Raw genomic sequence first — 17,898 nt, 5'->3', positions numbered from 1 at the left:
TCTTAAACTTCAAAGGTGGAGAAGGTTACATTATAAAAACATACTTTTTAACATCAGACAATACATTTTGATGTTAAACCCACTATTGTTTTCTGTCTGATCTCGTGACATTTCACACTTTTTTTATACATATTTTACAATAATTCATACGAATTTGTAAAGGTCGTACAATTAAGACACCTCATAAAATGCATACGAATAGCTGTGAGATCAGATTGATCTATACACAGTATTTACCTCAATTACATCAGAAGTAACTGTAATTAAATTACTGATAAATGAAGAGTAATCCCTTACTTTACATTTTCAAGGGAAAAGTAATTAAATTACAGTAACTAATTACTTAGTAATTAGTTACACCAAACACTGACTATAAGGCATTGCAATTTACCAATTCCAATTTATTTATAAAGCACAAAATAAAACAACAATGTTGATCATAGCGCTACACAAAAAATAAATCTTTCAATTATAACAATAATACACAGCAAAATCCCCAGTGTCAAATTAACACTTAAAAGTGTGAATTATAGAAACTCTGAGCAGAGTGTTAAATGAACACTGAAGCAGTGTTAAAGTTAATGAGATAATTAGATAATTAATTGAGCATTATTGAAGACACCTGATGTTAAAAAGCAGAATCACTGCAGGAGAAAACCGGAATTTTTAAGTCACCATTATGGAGATCAGTGTTTGCTTTAGTTGGGCTCTTGACACTTAATTCATTAACTTTAGATTTTGTTTAACACTAACAACTTTAGATTTTTGTTTAAGATTTTGTTTATTTTGCAATAAATACACAATATGCTAAATATCTACTCTCATATGGTTCGACTCTTAGGAGTCAAAAACATCTTCAAACTCTTAAAAAACAATAACAGTACCTCGAGAAAAAAAAAAGAAAAGAGCTGATTTAAAACGATGTGTATTGCGAAAGGCATTATATCAATTATAAAAAAGTGTTAAGCGCTTGATTGCAGCCCATTGCCGTAATTTCTTTGCATGTTTATTTGCATTCTCTCAGCGTATGCAGTGTTTATGATTTGATGTCAAGATCAGAAAAAAAAGAGTCAACTATGAAATCTCACGCAATGCGTTATTAGCTTTTAATAACGAACAGATTTGAATGGTTATCGTTTCGTAAACACACTTAACGGCCGTTGAAATCTGTCTTGCGCAGATGAAAGCCACGCCTCTAGCCTTCCCAGAGTCCTCTCAGAGTCAGGGTTTTTAGTCCCAAAACGAGAACCGTAGAGTCAAAATCCCACATGACCACCCTTCACAACTCAACTGAGGAGCGTTTAATGAAGCTCCAGCGAGACGGAAATGTCCACATTCAGATTCTGCTTCAACTGCAGCCAAGAGAGTGGCGGTGAAGCTCAGGGCGAGACAGATAATTGTTTATTGTGCATAAATGTTCGGAGGAGCGCTTTTACTGGAATCCGTGGATGTGTAGGAGTTGGGAGTGATCTCTTGGAGCGGACACAGAGGGAGAGATTAGGCTTATTTAGTCAGTGGGCGAACCACATGAAAGCACCAAACGCCCCATTATTATGGTAACATAAGTTCTCATGGTAATAATTATTTGGCTATACATATTCGTTTGCCTGAAGGGACGTCCCTCGATTGTTATTCCTCGCTCTTGATATTTGTGAATTTGGCCGTTAATGGCTTCAGCACGTCGTCCTTCGTGTTTAAGCCTCTCTTTAGACTGGTGCACATGCTATACTGTGGCTATGAGGTGTTACATCTTCTTTCTGATGGACGAATTAATTATTGATGCGCGCAAAAACAAAACAATATATATGAGACTAAAACTGAAAGCTTCAGTGATATAATAAGACACTGGGGGAATCATCAGAAACGATGGCTGAATGACAGTATCAGTGGGTGATATGGCAAACATTCACTTTATTTTATTTCATTAGTTAATCTTTGTTGTTAAAAATGAGACTTGATATGCAAATTGCAAATAATATGTACAATTTAAGCTCTTTAACAGCAGCATTTAAGTGTAAAAGAACACTACACAGACTTTACAAGTAACAAGTGTAAGTGTAAGTCAAGTAACAAGCAGTGTGTTGCTAAACTTACACCAAAATATCTAAGTTCAAAGAGTAAAATGAACTAATAACTACATCTCAAAAATGATGCTATACCTGTTTTACAGAATCCTAATGTTTTCATTTAATATTCAACAATATTATTGATCTAAGTAAATGAATAACTTTTTTACAACAGAAATGAACCATCACTGAACGCTATTTTCCACTAGACAAAAAGTCTGTTGCATATATCTAAAGCAAACACTGTATTGTAAAGAGCGCTGTATAAATAAAGCTGACTTGACCGAAGAAGTGGAATGTGTATCTCAGAGCTGTAGTGATTTGATATGCGCATGTATAATAATGCTCCAGCACACGTGTCCATACGCTGGTGGTGATGAAAGGAGATGTACTGTAGAAAGCAGAGCTCAGTTTGGACAACACCTTGTGTTCCTCGTCATTAGCTGAGCGCTTCAAACACCAGCGAGATTAAAGGTCAGAGAAGAAAAGCTGGATGTAGCGAATGCTAATTAAAGTCGCGAGCATATATGGCGCGGTATGGATTTAATTGCCGCATTTCACATGCAATTCCAGAGCTTTGGGCACATCTGAGAGATGTCTGTCGGGTTAGTGTGTGTGCTGCAGAAGTTCAAAGGACACTTGTCTATACAACCTTGCAATGCATTATGGGACGCTACTGCAACTGGATTCTTGCAAGGCCAAATAGTGGCAAGGGAATAGTACCGAAAATCTGTCATTATTTTATTCCAAAACATGCTCTAGATAGTGACCAGGGGCTCAAAAATGACATTTTCATGACTACAAAACTAACTGCAATAAAATAAAAATGGCCACAAATAAAAATTTTGTTTATTAAAATAATTGGAAACCCTCACCACCTGCTTTAAACATAAAAACGCAATAAAATTAGATGCAATAGATTATAATAAATGCTAATATAAACCAGATAATAAAACGAAATAAATCTAATACAATTAGAACAATGTTTCTGTTTCTGTCCATTTGGGCAAACGATTTTACTGAGGCTTGTATCCGCCACAGAATATAACATTTTAAAAGATAATTGCGACTTTTTATCACACAAATTCAAGTTAACATCTCACAATTCTGACTTTATAACTCATAATTATAACTTTATAACGCACCGTTGCGATTTTATTTCACAAATTCTGACTTTATAACAGAGTTGCGATTTTATGTCACACAATTATGACTGTAACGCACTGTTGCGACTTTATATCACAAAATTATGACTTTGTAATGCACCGTTGCGACTTTATATCACGAAATTCGAACTTTATAACGCAGTTGCGATTATATATCACAAAATTGTGACTTTATAATGCACCGTTGCGACTTTATATCACAAAATTCTAACTTTATAATGCACAGTTGCGACTTTATATCACAAATTTCTACATTTTATAACATAGTTGCGAATATATATCACAAAATTATGACTTTATAACGCACCATAGCGACTTTATATAACTAAATTATAACGTTATAAAGCACAGTTGTGACTTTATATCACGAAATTCGAACTTTATAACGCACAGTTGTGACTTTATATCACGAAATTCGAACTTTATAACGCAGTTGCGATTATATATCACAAAATTATGACTTTATAATGCACCGTTGCGACTTTATATCACAAAATTCTAACTTTATAACGTACAGTTGCGACTTTATATAACAAATTTCTAAATTTATAGCGTAGTTGCGAATATCACAAAATTATGACTTTATAACGCACCATTGCGACTTTATATAACTAAATTATAACTTTATAAAGCACAGTGTGACTTTATATCACAAAATTGTAACTTTATAATGCACAGTTGCGACTTTATATCACGAAATTCGAACTTTATAATGCAGTTGCGATTATATATCACAAAATTGTGACTTTATAATGCACCGTTGCGACTTTATATCACAAAATTCTAACTTTATAATGCACAGTTGCGACTTTATATCACAAATTTCTACATTTATAACATAGTTGCGAATATATATCACAAAATTATGACTTTATAACGCACCATAGCGACTTTATGTAACTAAATTATAACGTTATAAAGCACAGTTGTGACTTTATATCACGAAATTCGAACTTTATAACGCACAGTTGTGACTTTATATCACGAAATTCGAACTTTATAACGCAGTTGCGATTATATATCACAAAATTGTGACTTTATAATGCACCGTTGCGACTTTATATCACAAAATTCTAACTTTATAATGCACAGTTGCGACTTTATATCACAAATTTCTACATTTATAACATAGTTGCGAATATATATCACAAAATTATGACTTTATAACGCACCATAGCGACTTTATATAACTAAATTATAACGTTATAAAGCACAGTTGTGACTTTATATCACGAAATTCGAACTTTATAACGCACAGTTGTGACTTTATATCACGAAATTCGAACTTTATAACGCAGTTGCGATTATATATCACAAAATTATGACTTTATAATGCACCGTTGCGACTTTATATCACAAAATTCTAACTTTATAACGTACAGTTGCGACTTTATATAACAAATTTCTAAATTTATAGCGTAGTTGCGAATATCACAAAATTATGACTTTATAACGCACCATTGCGACTTTATATAACTAAATTATAACTTTATAAAGCACAGTGTGACTTTATATCACAAAATTGTAACTTTATAATGCACAGTTGCGACTTTATATCACGAAATTCGAACTTTATAACGCAGTTGCGATTATATATCACAAAATTATGACTTTATAATGCACCGTTGCGACTTTATATCACAAAATTCTAACTTTATAACGTACAGTTGCGACTTTATATAACAAATTTCTAAATTTATAGCGTAGTTGCGAATATATATCACAAAATTATGACTTTATAACGCACCATTGCGACTTTATATAACTAAATTTTAACTTTATAAAGCACAGTTGTGACTTTATATCACGAAATTCTAACTTTATAACGCACAGTTGTGACTTTATATCACAAAATTATGACTTTATAACGCACCGTTGCGACTTTATATCACGAAATTCTAACTTTATAACGCACAGTTGCGACTTTATATCACAAATTTCTAAATTTATAACGTAGTTGCGAATATATATCACAAAATTAGGACTTTATAACGCACCATTGCAACTTTATATAACTAAATTTTAACTTTATAAAGCACAGTTGTGACTTTATATCACGAAATTCTAACTTTATAACGCACAGTTGTGACTTTATATCACACAATTATGACTTTATAATGCAGTTGCGATTTTATATCACAAAATTATGACTTTATAACGCACCGTTGCGACTTTATATCAAAATTCTAACTTTATAACGCACAGTTGCAACTTTATATCACAAAATTCTGACTTATAATTCACCGTTGAGACTTCATATCACGAAATTATGACTTTATAACACAATTGCGAATTTATCATGAAATTATGACTTTATAACGCACGGTTGTGACTTTATATCACAAAATCATGACTTTATAATGCAGTTGCGATTTTATATCACGAAATTCTGACTTTATAACACACAATTGCATGTTATAAAGTCAGGATTGTGAGATATAAACATGCAATTCCAAGAAAAAAAGTTTGAATTGTGAGTTTATTTCTCGCAATTGCGAAGTTACATCTCACAATTCTGACTTTAAAACTCTTTATTATTAGCCTGACGTCGTCATACTCAGACTCTAGTCAGAATACAAGACTGAAACTGCTCCATTGGGCTTTGATTTTTGAGGCGTGTTTCATCCGAACCAGGACAGAAAATGCCTCTGCACTGATTGAATCGACCTGCAACCAATCAGAGCAACAGAGTAAGTGAGATATGTTGAACCCCGTAGGAAGGACGGCGAAAACATATTTCCGATGGGCAAATGCCTTGTTCGCAGTTCTCTGTTCCACTTTTAAAATGAATGCGCTGTCTACATCTTCTATAACAGATGCGATGGCTGAATCTCTACATCTCAATTCTCCACCGGCGGCCATCTTTGTTGTAAACGAATTCACCAAAAGCGTTCTTTGGTGACGTGGATGATTACGTTACTGTTGATCTTCTGTCCATCATCGTATAAAGCCAGCCCAACCCAACCTATCTGAATTGTGAGATAAAAAGTGGCTATTACCTTTTTTATTTTTTATTCTGTGTTGCGGAAACGAGCGTCCATACGATTCCTACAAGAGAGCGACCAAGAGGAAGAAGTTGTTTGGTGCGGAGGAGGCGCATGTAATGTGCATTAAAAGCATACCTCTTCCCACCAAATGCGAGTGGGAAACATAAGAGAGCAAAAACTATGTTTATTTTGTGCCTCAGAAAAAAAGAATTAATTATCAGTGGTCCTCTCAGAGGTTATGTAGAAACGGGGAAAAGCGCCTGTGAACTCTTTTTCTCACACACTCAAAGTGTGTTCTTTTGATGTGGAAGCATTGTGTAATTTAATAGGCCTGTGTTTTCACACAACATCTGCTCGTCAACCTGACATTCAGCGCTCTGTGTTGTGGAGAGAAGAGAGCGAGTGTTTGAGCTGAGACTGAGATAATGAGAGGCTCACCCTGAATGTGTACAACATCTACAGTGTGTGAGGAGTTCAGCTCGCCAGAAGAATGAAGCTTATTCTTCTGAACCTGAAGCCAGTGTAATGGCGTAGAGTCTGAGCAGATTAAATCTAATGTTTAACACATGGCCTCAGTAACACACACAAGAGGAGAGAGATAAGCGCTCGGACACACACACACACACACACACAGGGCCAGGAACGAAGGGGGCGGAAGAGTGAGTCCAACACCTCAGGTGATTTATGAAGATGGAGGATTTATGATGAAACTTTCACACTCCGGTTTCACAAGACACTCATAACTGTAACTGGACCATAGATCACTACAGACAATAATTCGTTTCGATACGAGATTTGATGAAGTAATTTATCAAGTCATAAAGTTATTTTAAAAAGCAGCTGGGTCATTGTTAATAACATATAAAACAAATTATATGCATTTTTTATATATATATATATATATATAAAAAATGTTTTAGATTTGGATTCTGTGATTTGACTCTTTCTGATGTTTTATTAGGTATTAATCACCTGTCTCAGTATAATACAATTGTGAAATGACAGTTAAAAATGTTTAGGTACACAAAATTAATAGTAAAATAGTATAAAACTCTCTTTATATTTTCATAACAATTCTAAACATATACAATAAAGCATATTTCGTTGTCTATTGGAGCTTAGAAGGGTTCAATTTGAGTAGTTGCTTTTCCACATCATCAGATCTCACTTCCCTCCGTACATTAATGTTCTCAACCATATTCTCAAAACTATCCTTCTCAAAATCAAAATTAATATTTAGATCAGCTTCTAATCGATTAATCATTTTATGATCAGCCAATTAAAGGTTTGGTAAACCTACCACAACTTCTGCCATTATCCTTTCAATGTTTTATTTAAAAAATGTCTAATAAAATACAAAATAAATAAATAAATACCATCCATCCATCCATAGATCCATCCACCAATCCACCCATAAACTCATCCATCGACCCACCAATCCCCTCTTCCATCCATCCACTCATCCATCCACCCATCCATTCACCAATACATCCATCCGTAGATCCATCCATCCATGCATCCATCCACTCATCCACCAATCCATCCATCAATAGATTCATCCATCAATCCACGCATCCACCAATCCATCCACCCATCCACCCATCCATAGATCCATCCACCAATCTACCCATCCATCCATCCATCCATCCATCAACTCATCCATCGACCCACCAATCCCCTCTTCCATCCATCCACTAATCCATCCACTCATCCATCCACCCATCCATTCACCAATACATCCATCCGTAGATCCATCCATCCATGCACTCATCCACCAATCCATCCATCAATAGATTCATCCATCGATCAATGCATCCACCAATCCACCCATCCATCTACCCATCCATTCATCCATCCACCAATCTACCCACATCCATACATCCATCGACCAATCCATCTATCCATCCATCCATCCTACATAGATCCAACCACCAATCCATCCATTCACCCACCCACCAATCTACCCATCTACCCATCCATCCACCAATCTGTCCATCGATCCACCAATCTACCCATCCATCCATCCATCCACCAATCTATCGACCAATCCACCCATCCACCAATCTACCCATCTATCCACCAGTCCCCTCTTCCATCCATCCAACAATCCACTCATCCATCCAATGTATTGATATGTATTGACAGCAGTAGCTATAGCATATAAATCACCGTAGTATTAGATGTTCAAAGTGTGTACACAAAAGCGATGGGATAACTATGAGGTTTTGTGGTGAAAGGTTAGGTTAACCGCTGATTTGAAACAATATGAGGATTAACAGAACACATTGATACGCTAGACAAACAAATACAGGCCACATTTGCACTCAGCACTAGAATAGGTAACGCATCGCCGCCATGGCGGAAGCTATACGCCCCACCACAATCCACCAATCCATCCATCCACCAATCCACCCATCCATCCATCCACCAATCCACCCATCCATCCATCCATCCATTCATCAATCTGCCCATCCACCAATCCATCTATCCACAAATCCATCCATCCATCCATCCATCCACTTATCCACCCACCAATCTACCCATCCACCAATCCATCCATCCATCCACCAATCCACCCATCCATCCACCAATCTGCCCATCCACCAATCCATCTATCCATCAATCCATCCACCAATCCATCCATCCATCCACTTATCCACCCACCCATCTACCCATCCACCAATCCATCCATCCATCTACCAATCCCCCCACCAATCCATCCATCCACCAATCCATCCATCCACCAATCCACCCACCAATCTATCCATCCATCCATCCATCCATCCACCTACCAATCCATCCATCCATCCATCCACCCATCCATCCATCCATCCATCCATCCATCCACCAATCCACCCATCCATCCATCCATCCACCCACCAATCCATCCATCCATCCATCCAATCCATCCATCCAATCCATCCATCCATCCATCCATCCACCCACCAATCCATCCATCCATCCATCCATCCATCCAACCAATCCATCCATCCATCCATCCATCCACCAATCCACCCACCAATCCATGCATCCACCAATCTACCCACCCATCCATCAGGAAATAATAACAGGACACACTATTTTTCCTTTCTTTGCACTTGTCTCAGAACATTTGTATGCCATGTTCAAACAATGGTGTGTTTACCTGTGCAGACTTGGCCAGCTTCTGATTATACTCCTTCTCGAGATGCTTCAGCTTGCTGTTGGTCTGTAATGAAAGAGAACACAAGAGAGGAGTGTGTTAGAGACACATAACACCAGCGAGATGCTTTGCCGTGACCTCTGCCGCTAGCGTGTGTGTGTGTGTGTGTGTGTGTGTGAGGCTGAAGCTCTGGGCTCAGGGCCAGGCCTGACACCACAACAGCACACGGGCCTTTCATCAGAAGCCAACTTATCACCACTTAACAGGAAGAGAGAAAACAATCTCACAACGTTATCTGCAAAACAAGAATATGACATGAAAAAACCCCGCTGTAAGCTTTTATGAGCAAGAACATGAAAAGAAACAAAGAGATAAATGAGTATACGAGGGTTATTTTTGTGAAAAGACAGATGCGCTTTTGTGGCTTGCTCCCAGATCTGATATTAGTAAGAGATTGACAGAAACAAGGTAGTGTTTACCGCCGGTTGATGTTCTCATCATCATAAAGATGCGACTCTCAAACAGTTTGTCTCAGCCAAGCAGGTCGAAGATAGCATGAGGCCTTATTACTTTATCTCAACGTGAAAAGCTGTGCTGTTCTTAATTTTGTATTTGCCTCGGAATATCAACATTTGCAAGATCACTTTTGTCTCTGGAATAGATTGATCTGTGACTGCACACTATTGAACTCCATGTTGTCACACTAAGAAAACTGTTGAAACATAGTAATGAAATATTTGTGGTTTATATGTGGCTCGCCTAAAAAACTATTTCACAACACACCTTCCAAACCAATCTAAGCCAAAAAGTCTTGCACCAAAATATCGGACAACATTTGAAAAGTGGGATGTTGAGGTTGATGCTACTGAATCTGATTCAGCAGGCCAGAGTCATCTCCAAATGATCTACAACTAAAACACACACACATCTACAGCAAACCTACAAGCAGATGCTCACTCTCTGGTCCTGTCAGCCACTCGATGTGCCCTCAAACCTTTCACACTGACGAGAGAAACAAAGCAACGCCAGCTTCTAGAAAAAGCATGTTGCCATAGAGACCTTACATTACTTTAAAGGATTGGTTCACTTCAGCGTGAAATTTCCTGATAATTCCACGTCATCCAAGATGTTGATGTCTTTGTTTCTTGAAGGTTTTTGAGGAAAACATTCCAGGATTGTTCTCCATATAGCGACTCCAACGGGTCAGCTTTATTTTAAAAAGCAGTGTTTCAAAGCAGCTTTACAGATATAACAGGAAAATAATGCAACCAAGTTTGTTTCCAGAAGAAAATAGTGTCACACAGTCAAGCTTAAGTAAGTTCAGTGATGGTTCAGGAAGGTCCAAATGTGAGTTTCAGTGCAGCTTCAAAGTCTCGACACGATCCAGCCGAGGAATAAGAGTCTTATGCCTGGTTTAGATTACACGATTTTAGCCCGATTTTGGCACGATCCATTTGACGTAGGGTGTCGTGGGGATTCGTAAACGACAACGGGTGTGGGGACGCAAGATTCGATCGTATCATCTCGTATAGTGTTTCATAGTGGGCGACAAACTACGTTGCGTCTGCGATGCTTCACGACATCACGACAAAAAGGCTAGCATGTTTCATGTTTTTAACGGTCGTCCATGACGGTTCTGTCACATGTATGAGGTTGACCAATAGGAGCACAGAAGCTTTTCCGTACACAACTTTCAAAAATGTCGAAACGAAAGAGAGACGATGGTGTTAAAGGAGTAGTTCACTTTTGAAAAAAACTTTTGCTGATAATTTACTCACCCCCATGTCATCCAAGATGTCCATGTCTTTCTTTCTTCAGTCGAAACGAAATTAAGGTTTTTGATGAAAACATTCCAGGATTTTCTCCATATAATGGATTTTAATGGGAACCAAACGGTTCAAGGTCCAAAAGACAGTTTCAGTGCAAACTGTTCAAAGGGTTTTAGATGTTTTTTAACGATGAATAAGGGTCTTATCAAGCGAAACGATCGCTCATTTAATGACAAAGGTTATTTTGCACGTACGTGACGCACGTTTGGGATTCTCATGTTCGAACTCGTTCATTAAAATGAACGAATCTTTTTCCGAGTCATTTGGTTCATTCAACGAACAAAACGAACGAATTGACTCGGAAAAAGATTTGCTCATTTTGATGAACGAGTTCGAACAGGCGAGTCACGAACGCTCATCACAGTACAGAGCAAGGCGAGCATTTGAGCTTATAAAACTTAAACTTTGTTATTTATTTATTAAATGAGCGATCGTTTCGCTTGATAAGACCCTTATTCATCATCTGGAATCGTTTAAAGCCCTTTGAACAGTTTGCAATGAAAGTGTCTTTTGGACCTTGAACAGTTTGGTTCCCATTGAAGTCCATTATATGGAGAAAAATCCTGGAATGTTTTCGTCAAAAACCTTAATTTCTTTTCAACTGAAGAAAGAAAGACATGGATATCTTGGATGACATGGGGGTGAGTAAATTATCAGCAAAAGTTTTTTGAAAAGTGAACAACTCCTTTAACATTAAAACTAAAAGTCAAATATGTAAGAAAACAATATTTTACCTCAAGTTCTCTTTGGAGGATTGACAGCCCATACTGTCCTCTTCCAGCAATCCAGGAACGTGTCCATTGTCGGGTTTTCTTTCTTATTTCTGAACACAGGACGCCACTACAACACTCATCGCTTCATCCATTGTTTGTTTACGTTCGTTTACGGAAGTCACTCGCTACTAGTTTCGCCTTCTCGATGACATCACGAGCGCCATTAAAGACCGCATGCGATGACTGGTCAGAAAGCAACGTGTAGTCTGACATGTGTCTTGTCCACGACACGACAAGATTTTAGGAGTCAAACTCGCGTAATCTGACACAGTGACTATCGTAACAGACAAAAAAAATCGTGTAATCTGAACCAGGCATAATCTAGACAAACCATCCGCCATTTTATACAAAACATGGACATTTATATACTTTATAACCACAAATGCTCGTCTTGCACTAGCTGTGATGCGCCACACGTTATGTACTGAGGTTGAAAGGTCAAGCGCGACGAAGGCGGAAGAGCGACTGAGTGTTTACAAAGCCAACGTGTGAAGACCGAGTCAAACACCATTTACAAAACAAATAAATAAATAAAAGATGAAACAACAATGTCGGACGATTTTGAGTTTTCCGCCTACCTTTTCGCGTGACCTTTCAACATGATTACGTAATGCGTGAAGTCATGGACGTACAAGACAAGCATTTGTGGTGTAAAAGTACAGAAATGTTTATTTATTGTTGTATAAAACGGCGGATGGTTTGTCTAGATCAGACTCTTGTTCCTCGGCTGGGATCGTGTCGGGACTTTGAAGCTTCACTGAAACTCACATTTGGACCTTCCAGCCGTTGGACCGTTTGCCTCAAAAACCTCTGTTCGACTGAAGAAAGAAAGATCAAATAATCAGGACATTTTAAATCAGAAGTGAAATTCTGCTGAAAGGTAATGGGATGTTTGTGCGAAAGAACAATCATTATAACATCCTAAGACGTTTTGAAGGGCAAATGTCTGCCTTTCCTCAAGCTTAAGAGCTCATATCGTCCAAAATGTTTTTATGTCCATTATTTAAACGGATATGTTTAGCTGAATGTTCATGCTGCTCTTTTCCAAGAGGACAGACACTGTAGAGATATAACAATCATACTAATAGGATGGCGCTTTTATTTACCTTTTTTGGATGTCACTGTATGTTTTTGTTTTATGGAAGAGCACAATCTCTCATTTGGTGTTCAATGAAAGCAAGTCATGCAGGTTTGGCACAGCATGAGAAAACGATGAGAGAGTTTTCATTTTTGAATGAACTAAGACCAGACGATTCGATAAAAAAAGAGGATGCTTGATTGATCTGCACTGATAGAAAAAAAAACACAACCAGTTAGAGTAAGAAAGCTGGAAAATGAACTGCTTTGAGTGTGTTTTCTTGCAAATATCTGTACCTTGCCAAAGGCATCGCTTTGAGCTCGTATCAGGTGTTTTAATCACTTCACAATGCCGAGTCCGCGGACTTTGAAGAGCGAACACTGTGTTTGAACAGTACTGTATTTGAAAGCACAAAGCATGCAATGCTAAGCCAAACTTCATTAGCGATCTAATTCTGGAGCGGAGCAATCACAACCAGTCCAATCATACACATTAAAACAGATGGAAAATAAACAGCACCTACAGGGAGTATGAGATGAGATGTAATTATTATTTCTTTCAAAATAGAAACAATTAGGTTTGATAGTGTACTAAGTACAAGGCTGGCAGGCATTTCTCTACAGTTGTGTGTTTAGAGGACAATTTCAGGGATTGCTGCTCCATTGGATTGTGTAGATTGGAGAGGAAGACGTTTTTTTTTTTTTTTGTAAACATGTTTTTAAAAGCAATGGGTGTTCAAATCTATCCAAACTGCCTTGAGTTTATTGGTTCCCGGTGTTGGGGAAAGAAAAAGCAGGATGAGGACAAGTTCAAAGGAACTGTTCACCCAAAAATAAAAATTCTGTCATCATTTACTCACCCTTGTGTCATTTCAAATCAGTATGAGTTGTTTCTCTTTCACACAATGAAAGTATACAAAGACCAACGGTTGTCAAACTCCAAAAAATCCCATAAAATATTATAAAAGCAGAGGTGGGAGTAAGACACAAATATTCAAGTCATAATCAAGCTAGACAAGTCCAGTCATGTCAGTGGCTCACCTCAAGCAAGTCAAGTGCTAAGTTCACCAAGTTCAGACACATTACCTAATGGTACAATTTGAGGTTATTTGACTTGTGTCCTCTAATAATGATTTGCTCTCTAAAATCTTATCAGAAAAATCTTATCTAAATTTGTCAGTTGAAAAAAACGTGCATTGCAAGACTAATTACTATTATGAAAAATATATGATGAAATATTATATTAAGTGGCTTTAAGTACTATGTACTTACATTGAAAAATAAGTATAATGTACTTACTGTGCTCATGTTGTATTGTAAAACACTTTTGCTGCTATTGAGGGTAAGGTTAGGGACAGGTGTGGTGGTATGGGTAGGTTTAAGGGTAAGGGATGGGTCAGCTGTGTAATTACAGATGTACTTACATAAATTAGTTACAGCTGTAATTACATGCTGGTGTTTTTAAAATATAAGTACAATGTAAAAACATGTATGTACACAATAAGTCCATTGTATCAAATGATTCATTTCAATGTAACTACTTAGTACTTATAGCCACTTAATATAACGTGGGGCCCAAAAAACATTATCTATCACATAAGAAGATATTGTGAAGAATGGATCCCATTGACTTCCATAGTATTTTTTTTCTCACAGCAAAATCCCCAGTGTTAAATTAACACTGAGAGTGTGAATTATATAAACTCTGAATATTTTCAAAAAATATCTTATGTAGGCACACACAGACATCAAGAATTAACGTATACATCTCAACAATGGTGACAAACAGATCACCCCTGAACAAAAGATCATTATTTATTCATGCAGCAATGCATGATGGGAGCCATGAAGGAGTTTTGATTGGTGGCACCCAGAATGCAATGCAACATGCTTTATAATTGTCACCATTGTTGAGATTCACATGCTAATTATTGATGTCTGTGTCTTAATTTTTGTCTTAAATTGTATAAGAGAAAGTTTTAAGAAATTATTTTGAATACATTGTAAACGTTAAAAATGTTCACTGCTGCAAAGTAAAGCTTACTCAGAAATTAGGCTCTAAATGAGCTCAGTGATTCAGGTCAAATGATTGTGAAATAATGATTATTTTAAAACACAACCATCACCATCAGATCACATTTTTTCTTTGTTCATCTGGCTGTTATAACTCATGTACTGCAGCCAAACAAATCTAAAGTTAATGAATTGACTATGTGCACGAGAAAAATGCTAACTTTCGCCTTGAGGGCGGATGTTGGGTACTTCGGTTCCGGTTGCCGTTGTTTACATCCTACATCAGTGGACCGGCTATCTAAAGCTTAGCTATCTAAATATATTTGTCTTAAACTATGTTCGTTTGTTCATTGTCAAGTCAACCAACACAGTGTTCACTCATATTTGGGTGGAGCCAGGCGCTGCTGCATTGTGAAAAGTAAACGATATTTCACATTTTGTCACCGCACCCAAGCAGTCGCTTCACAGAGTGGAGCGTTGCGTATCCATGACAACTAGAAGGAAGTTTTTAGGCTACTAATTATTTATTATATTATACCCTTTAACCAGGAGAAGCCCCTGGGTTTAGAACCTATTTTGAAAGGGAGACCTGTTTAGAAATATGTGTGAACAGCCTAATATGTGTTAAACAGCCTAACTTGATAACGAACGAACCAACGTCGGATACCTTTACTCCCTGTATGACATGTATAGTGGTTGTCAACACTGATCTATATGACGATAGTGGTTGTCAACAACATAGCCTCTGAACATCATAAACAAAACAATGGCCAACACAAACTGTTCTGGAAAATGCACTTTCTAACGCATGATTTCGCATTTTATAATGTATAGAGAGAACAGTTACCAAATCGCATAGCTTGAGCACGTAGCATGGCAACATTAATGTCCGAGTGATTCCACGTGTACCGCGTATGTACACGGCGTCAAATGTCCGAGCGAAACAAAACAAAATGTAGATCTACATCTGGGGAGCGATATTTATTTTTTCCTAGGATGGTAGGAGTGACGGGTAGGTTGGGGTTGAGGTAGGTCATATGCTATATATATATATACACTGTGTGTATATATATATATATATACATACACTGTGTATATATATATATATATATATATATACAATAATAACGTTAAGTCAACGGTATTCATAAACACGCTGAAAATAGATTATGCGTGTTGATAGCATGCCAAAAATACGTGATACCTGTCATACATACGCAATTTCATGAGATCAGTCTGAGCATGGATGTTGTTGTGACTTAACGTTCCCTTCAAAATGATGCAAATACTGAGAAATGTAATATTTAAACCCCTTCTCTCTTGCTCTGGGGAGCTGGAGGAAAATCATTAGCCAGTCGATGAACATAATCGACTGTAATATTCGGCAAATGTTCAAGACATCTGGAGAAACATACATCCTCTACGTCGTCCATCAGGCTACCGGAAACTAGACACCCCATATCGGTTTCGCAGCCGGAACTAGCATATGCTAACGTGCACATAGTCCATTAAGGGTCAAGAGCCCGACTAAAGCAAACACGGATCACCATAATGGTGACTTAAAAATTGCAGTGATTCTGCTTGTCTTCAATAATGCTCAATCATCACTCAATTATTCACTTAATTATCTCATTAACTTCGAAACCGAACGTTGTTAAATGAGGCGGTCAAGCGGCTCACTATACACACTTCTTGTGAGTTTTGCACTTGGCCACTACATACTTGACGTACTTTCTGTATTTGGCCAGGAAAGTGAAAAGGACAAAATTACCCCAAGGGACACATTTATAGTGTTGTAAAAATGCAGGTGTTTACAGAGCTTTGTTTTGCTTTTCAATACTTTGCATTTTAAAATAAAAATCACATTTCTGGAAATCCGTTTCAGTCTGCCCACTCTAATTGGATTTTGTGTGAAGTATAAACGTCCGATTTTGTTATAGGAAACATGCAAAAAGTTGCTGCAGAAACAAGGCTGTCTTGTTGCAAAGTGACGGACAATCAGAAAACACTATAACGGCACAAAACAAAGCCACACATTCACATTTCGTTTCTGCCTCAGAAGACACCTAGTACCAGTGTAACTGCAAATGTTAAAGTTGTAAATAAGACTATCTATATTGCGAACCCCTCAAGTTGCTGTGGTTTTTATGTATACCTACCAACGCAATGCCATTGCCATAGAAACCAATTCAGGTATTCTGGAAAACTAAAGACAGTTGGAATACACAATGTGGACAGTCAATCATTTCAGATACACAAATGATCGGATTTGGACTGACGGTGTGTGAACGTAGCCTTAGTTTTCTTTGTCAGTTACCATAGTTCCTGATGAGTGTCACACCTGTTCCCTGTTCTGCTAGTTAGCCTTGTGTATTTCAGCCTTCTGTCTTGCGTTAGTCATCACATGGTGAATTAGGACTCGTTCAGATGTGGAAAAAACGTAAGGTTTCGAGACTTTCAAGTTTTTTAAAAGTTGATCTTATTTTAACTTGAACGATGTGTAATGCGCGAGACACTGCAAAAGACACAACGGTTATACACGTTCGTCTAGAGAGCGTGTTTACATAGAAAAACAATGGAAAAGTAGCGCATTAACACGTTCCCTTATGCTTTCTCGTTCTTTCTGCGACACACATTGTTTGTGGATTATCAATACAAGCCATACACGACAACGACACAATTTAGTAATCGTGGTGCTATATAGTGCGACAGTATAAGATTTAGTTCATTGGCGCAAAAAGTGTTAGAATATGTAAGATGCATTGATCTGGGTAAATCAGTTTAAATGAAGGCTGATTTGTCAGTGTGTCATGTTTTAGAAAAAAATAGTACATTTATTGCTGAA

At 37.4% G+C, this 17,898-nt stretch overlaps 1 protein-coding gene across 2 annotated transcripts in view; it reads right to left on the bottom strand.

Moving 5' to 3' along the window:
- cep112 (centrosomal protein 112) overlaps window positions 1-17,898 on the bottom strand; it is a 242,407-nt gene that overhangs the window by 46,181 nt on the left and 178,328 nt on the right. For both annotated transcript variants that reach the window (XM_089128934.1, XM_089128935.1), the window contains exon 22: window positions 9,365-9,427. In XM_089128934.1, the coding sequence (XP_088985060.1) occupies window positions 9,365-9,427 (63 nt within the window). The remainder of the gene's footprint in view (window positions 1-9,364; window positions 9,428-17,898) is intronic.

This window comes from Pimephales promelas, chromosome 3 (genome assembly GCF_988280905.1).
Source record: "Pimephales promelas chromosome 3, fPimPro1.hap1.1, whole genome shotgun sequence".
In the NCBI taxonomy this organism is placed as follows: domain Eukaryota; kingdom Metazoa; phylum Chordata; class Actinopteri; order Cypriniformes; family Leuciscidae; genus Pimephales; species Pimephales promelas.
Note: the sequence above shows the minus strand (reverse complement) of the source record. Positions and strands in the feature narration are given on the sequence as shown.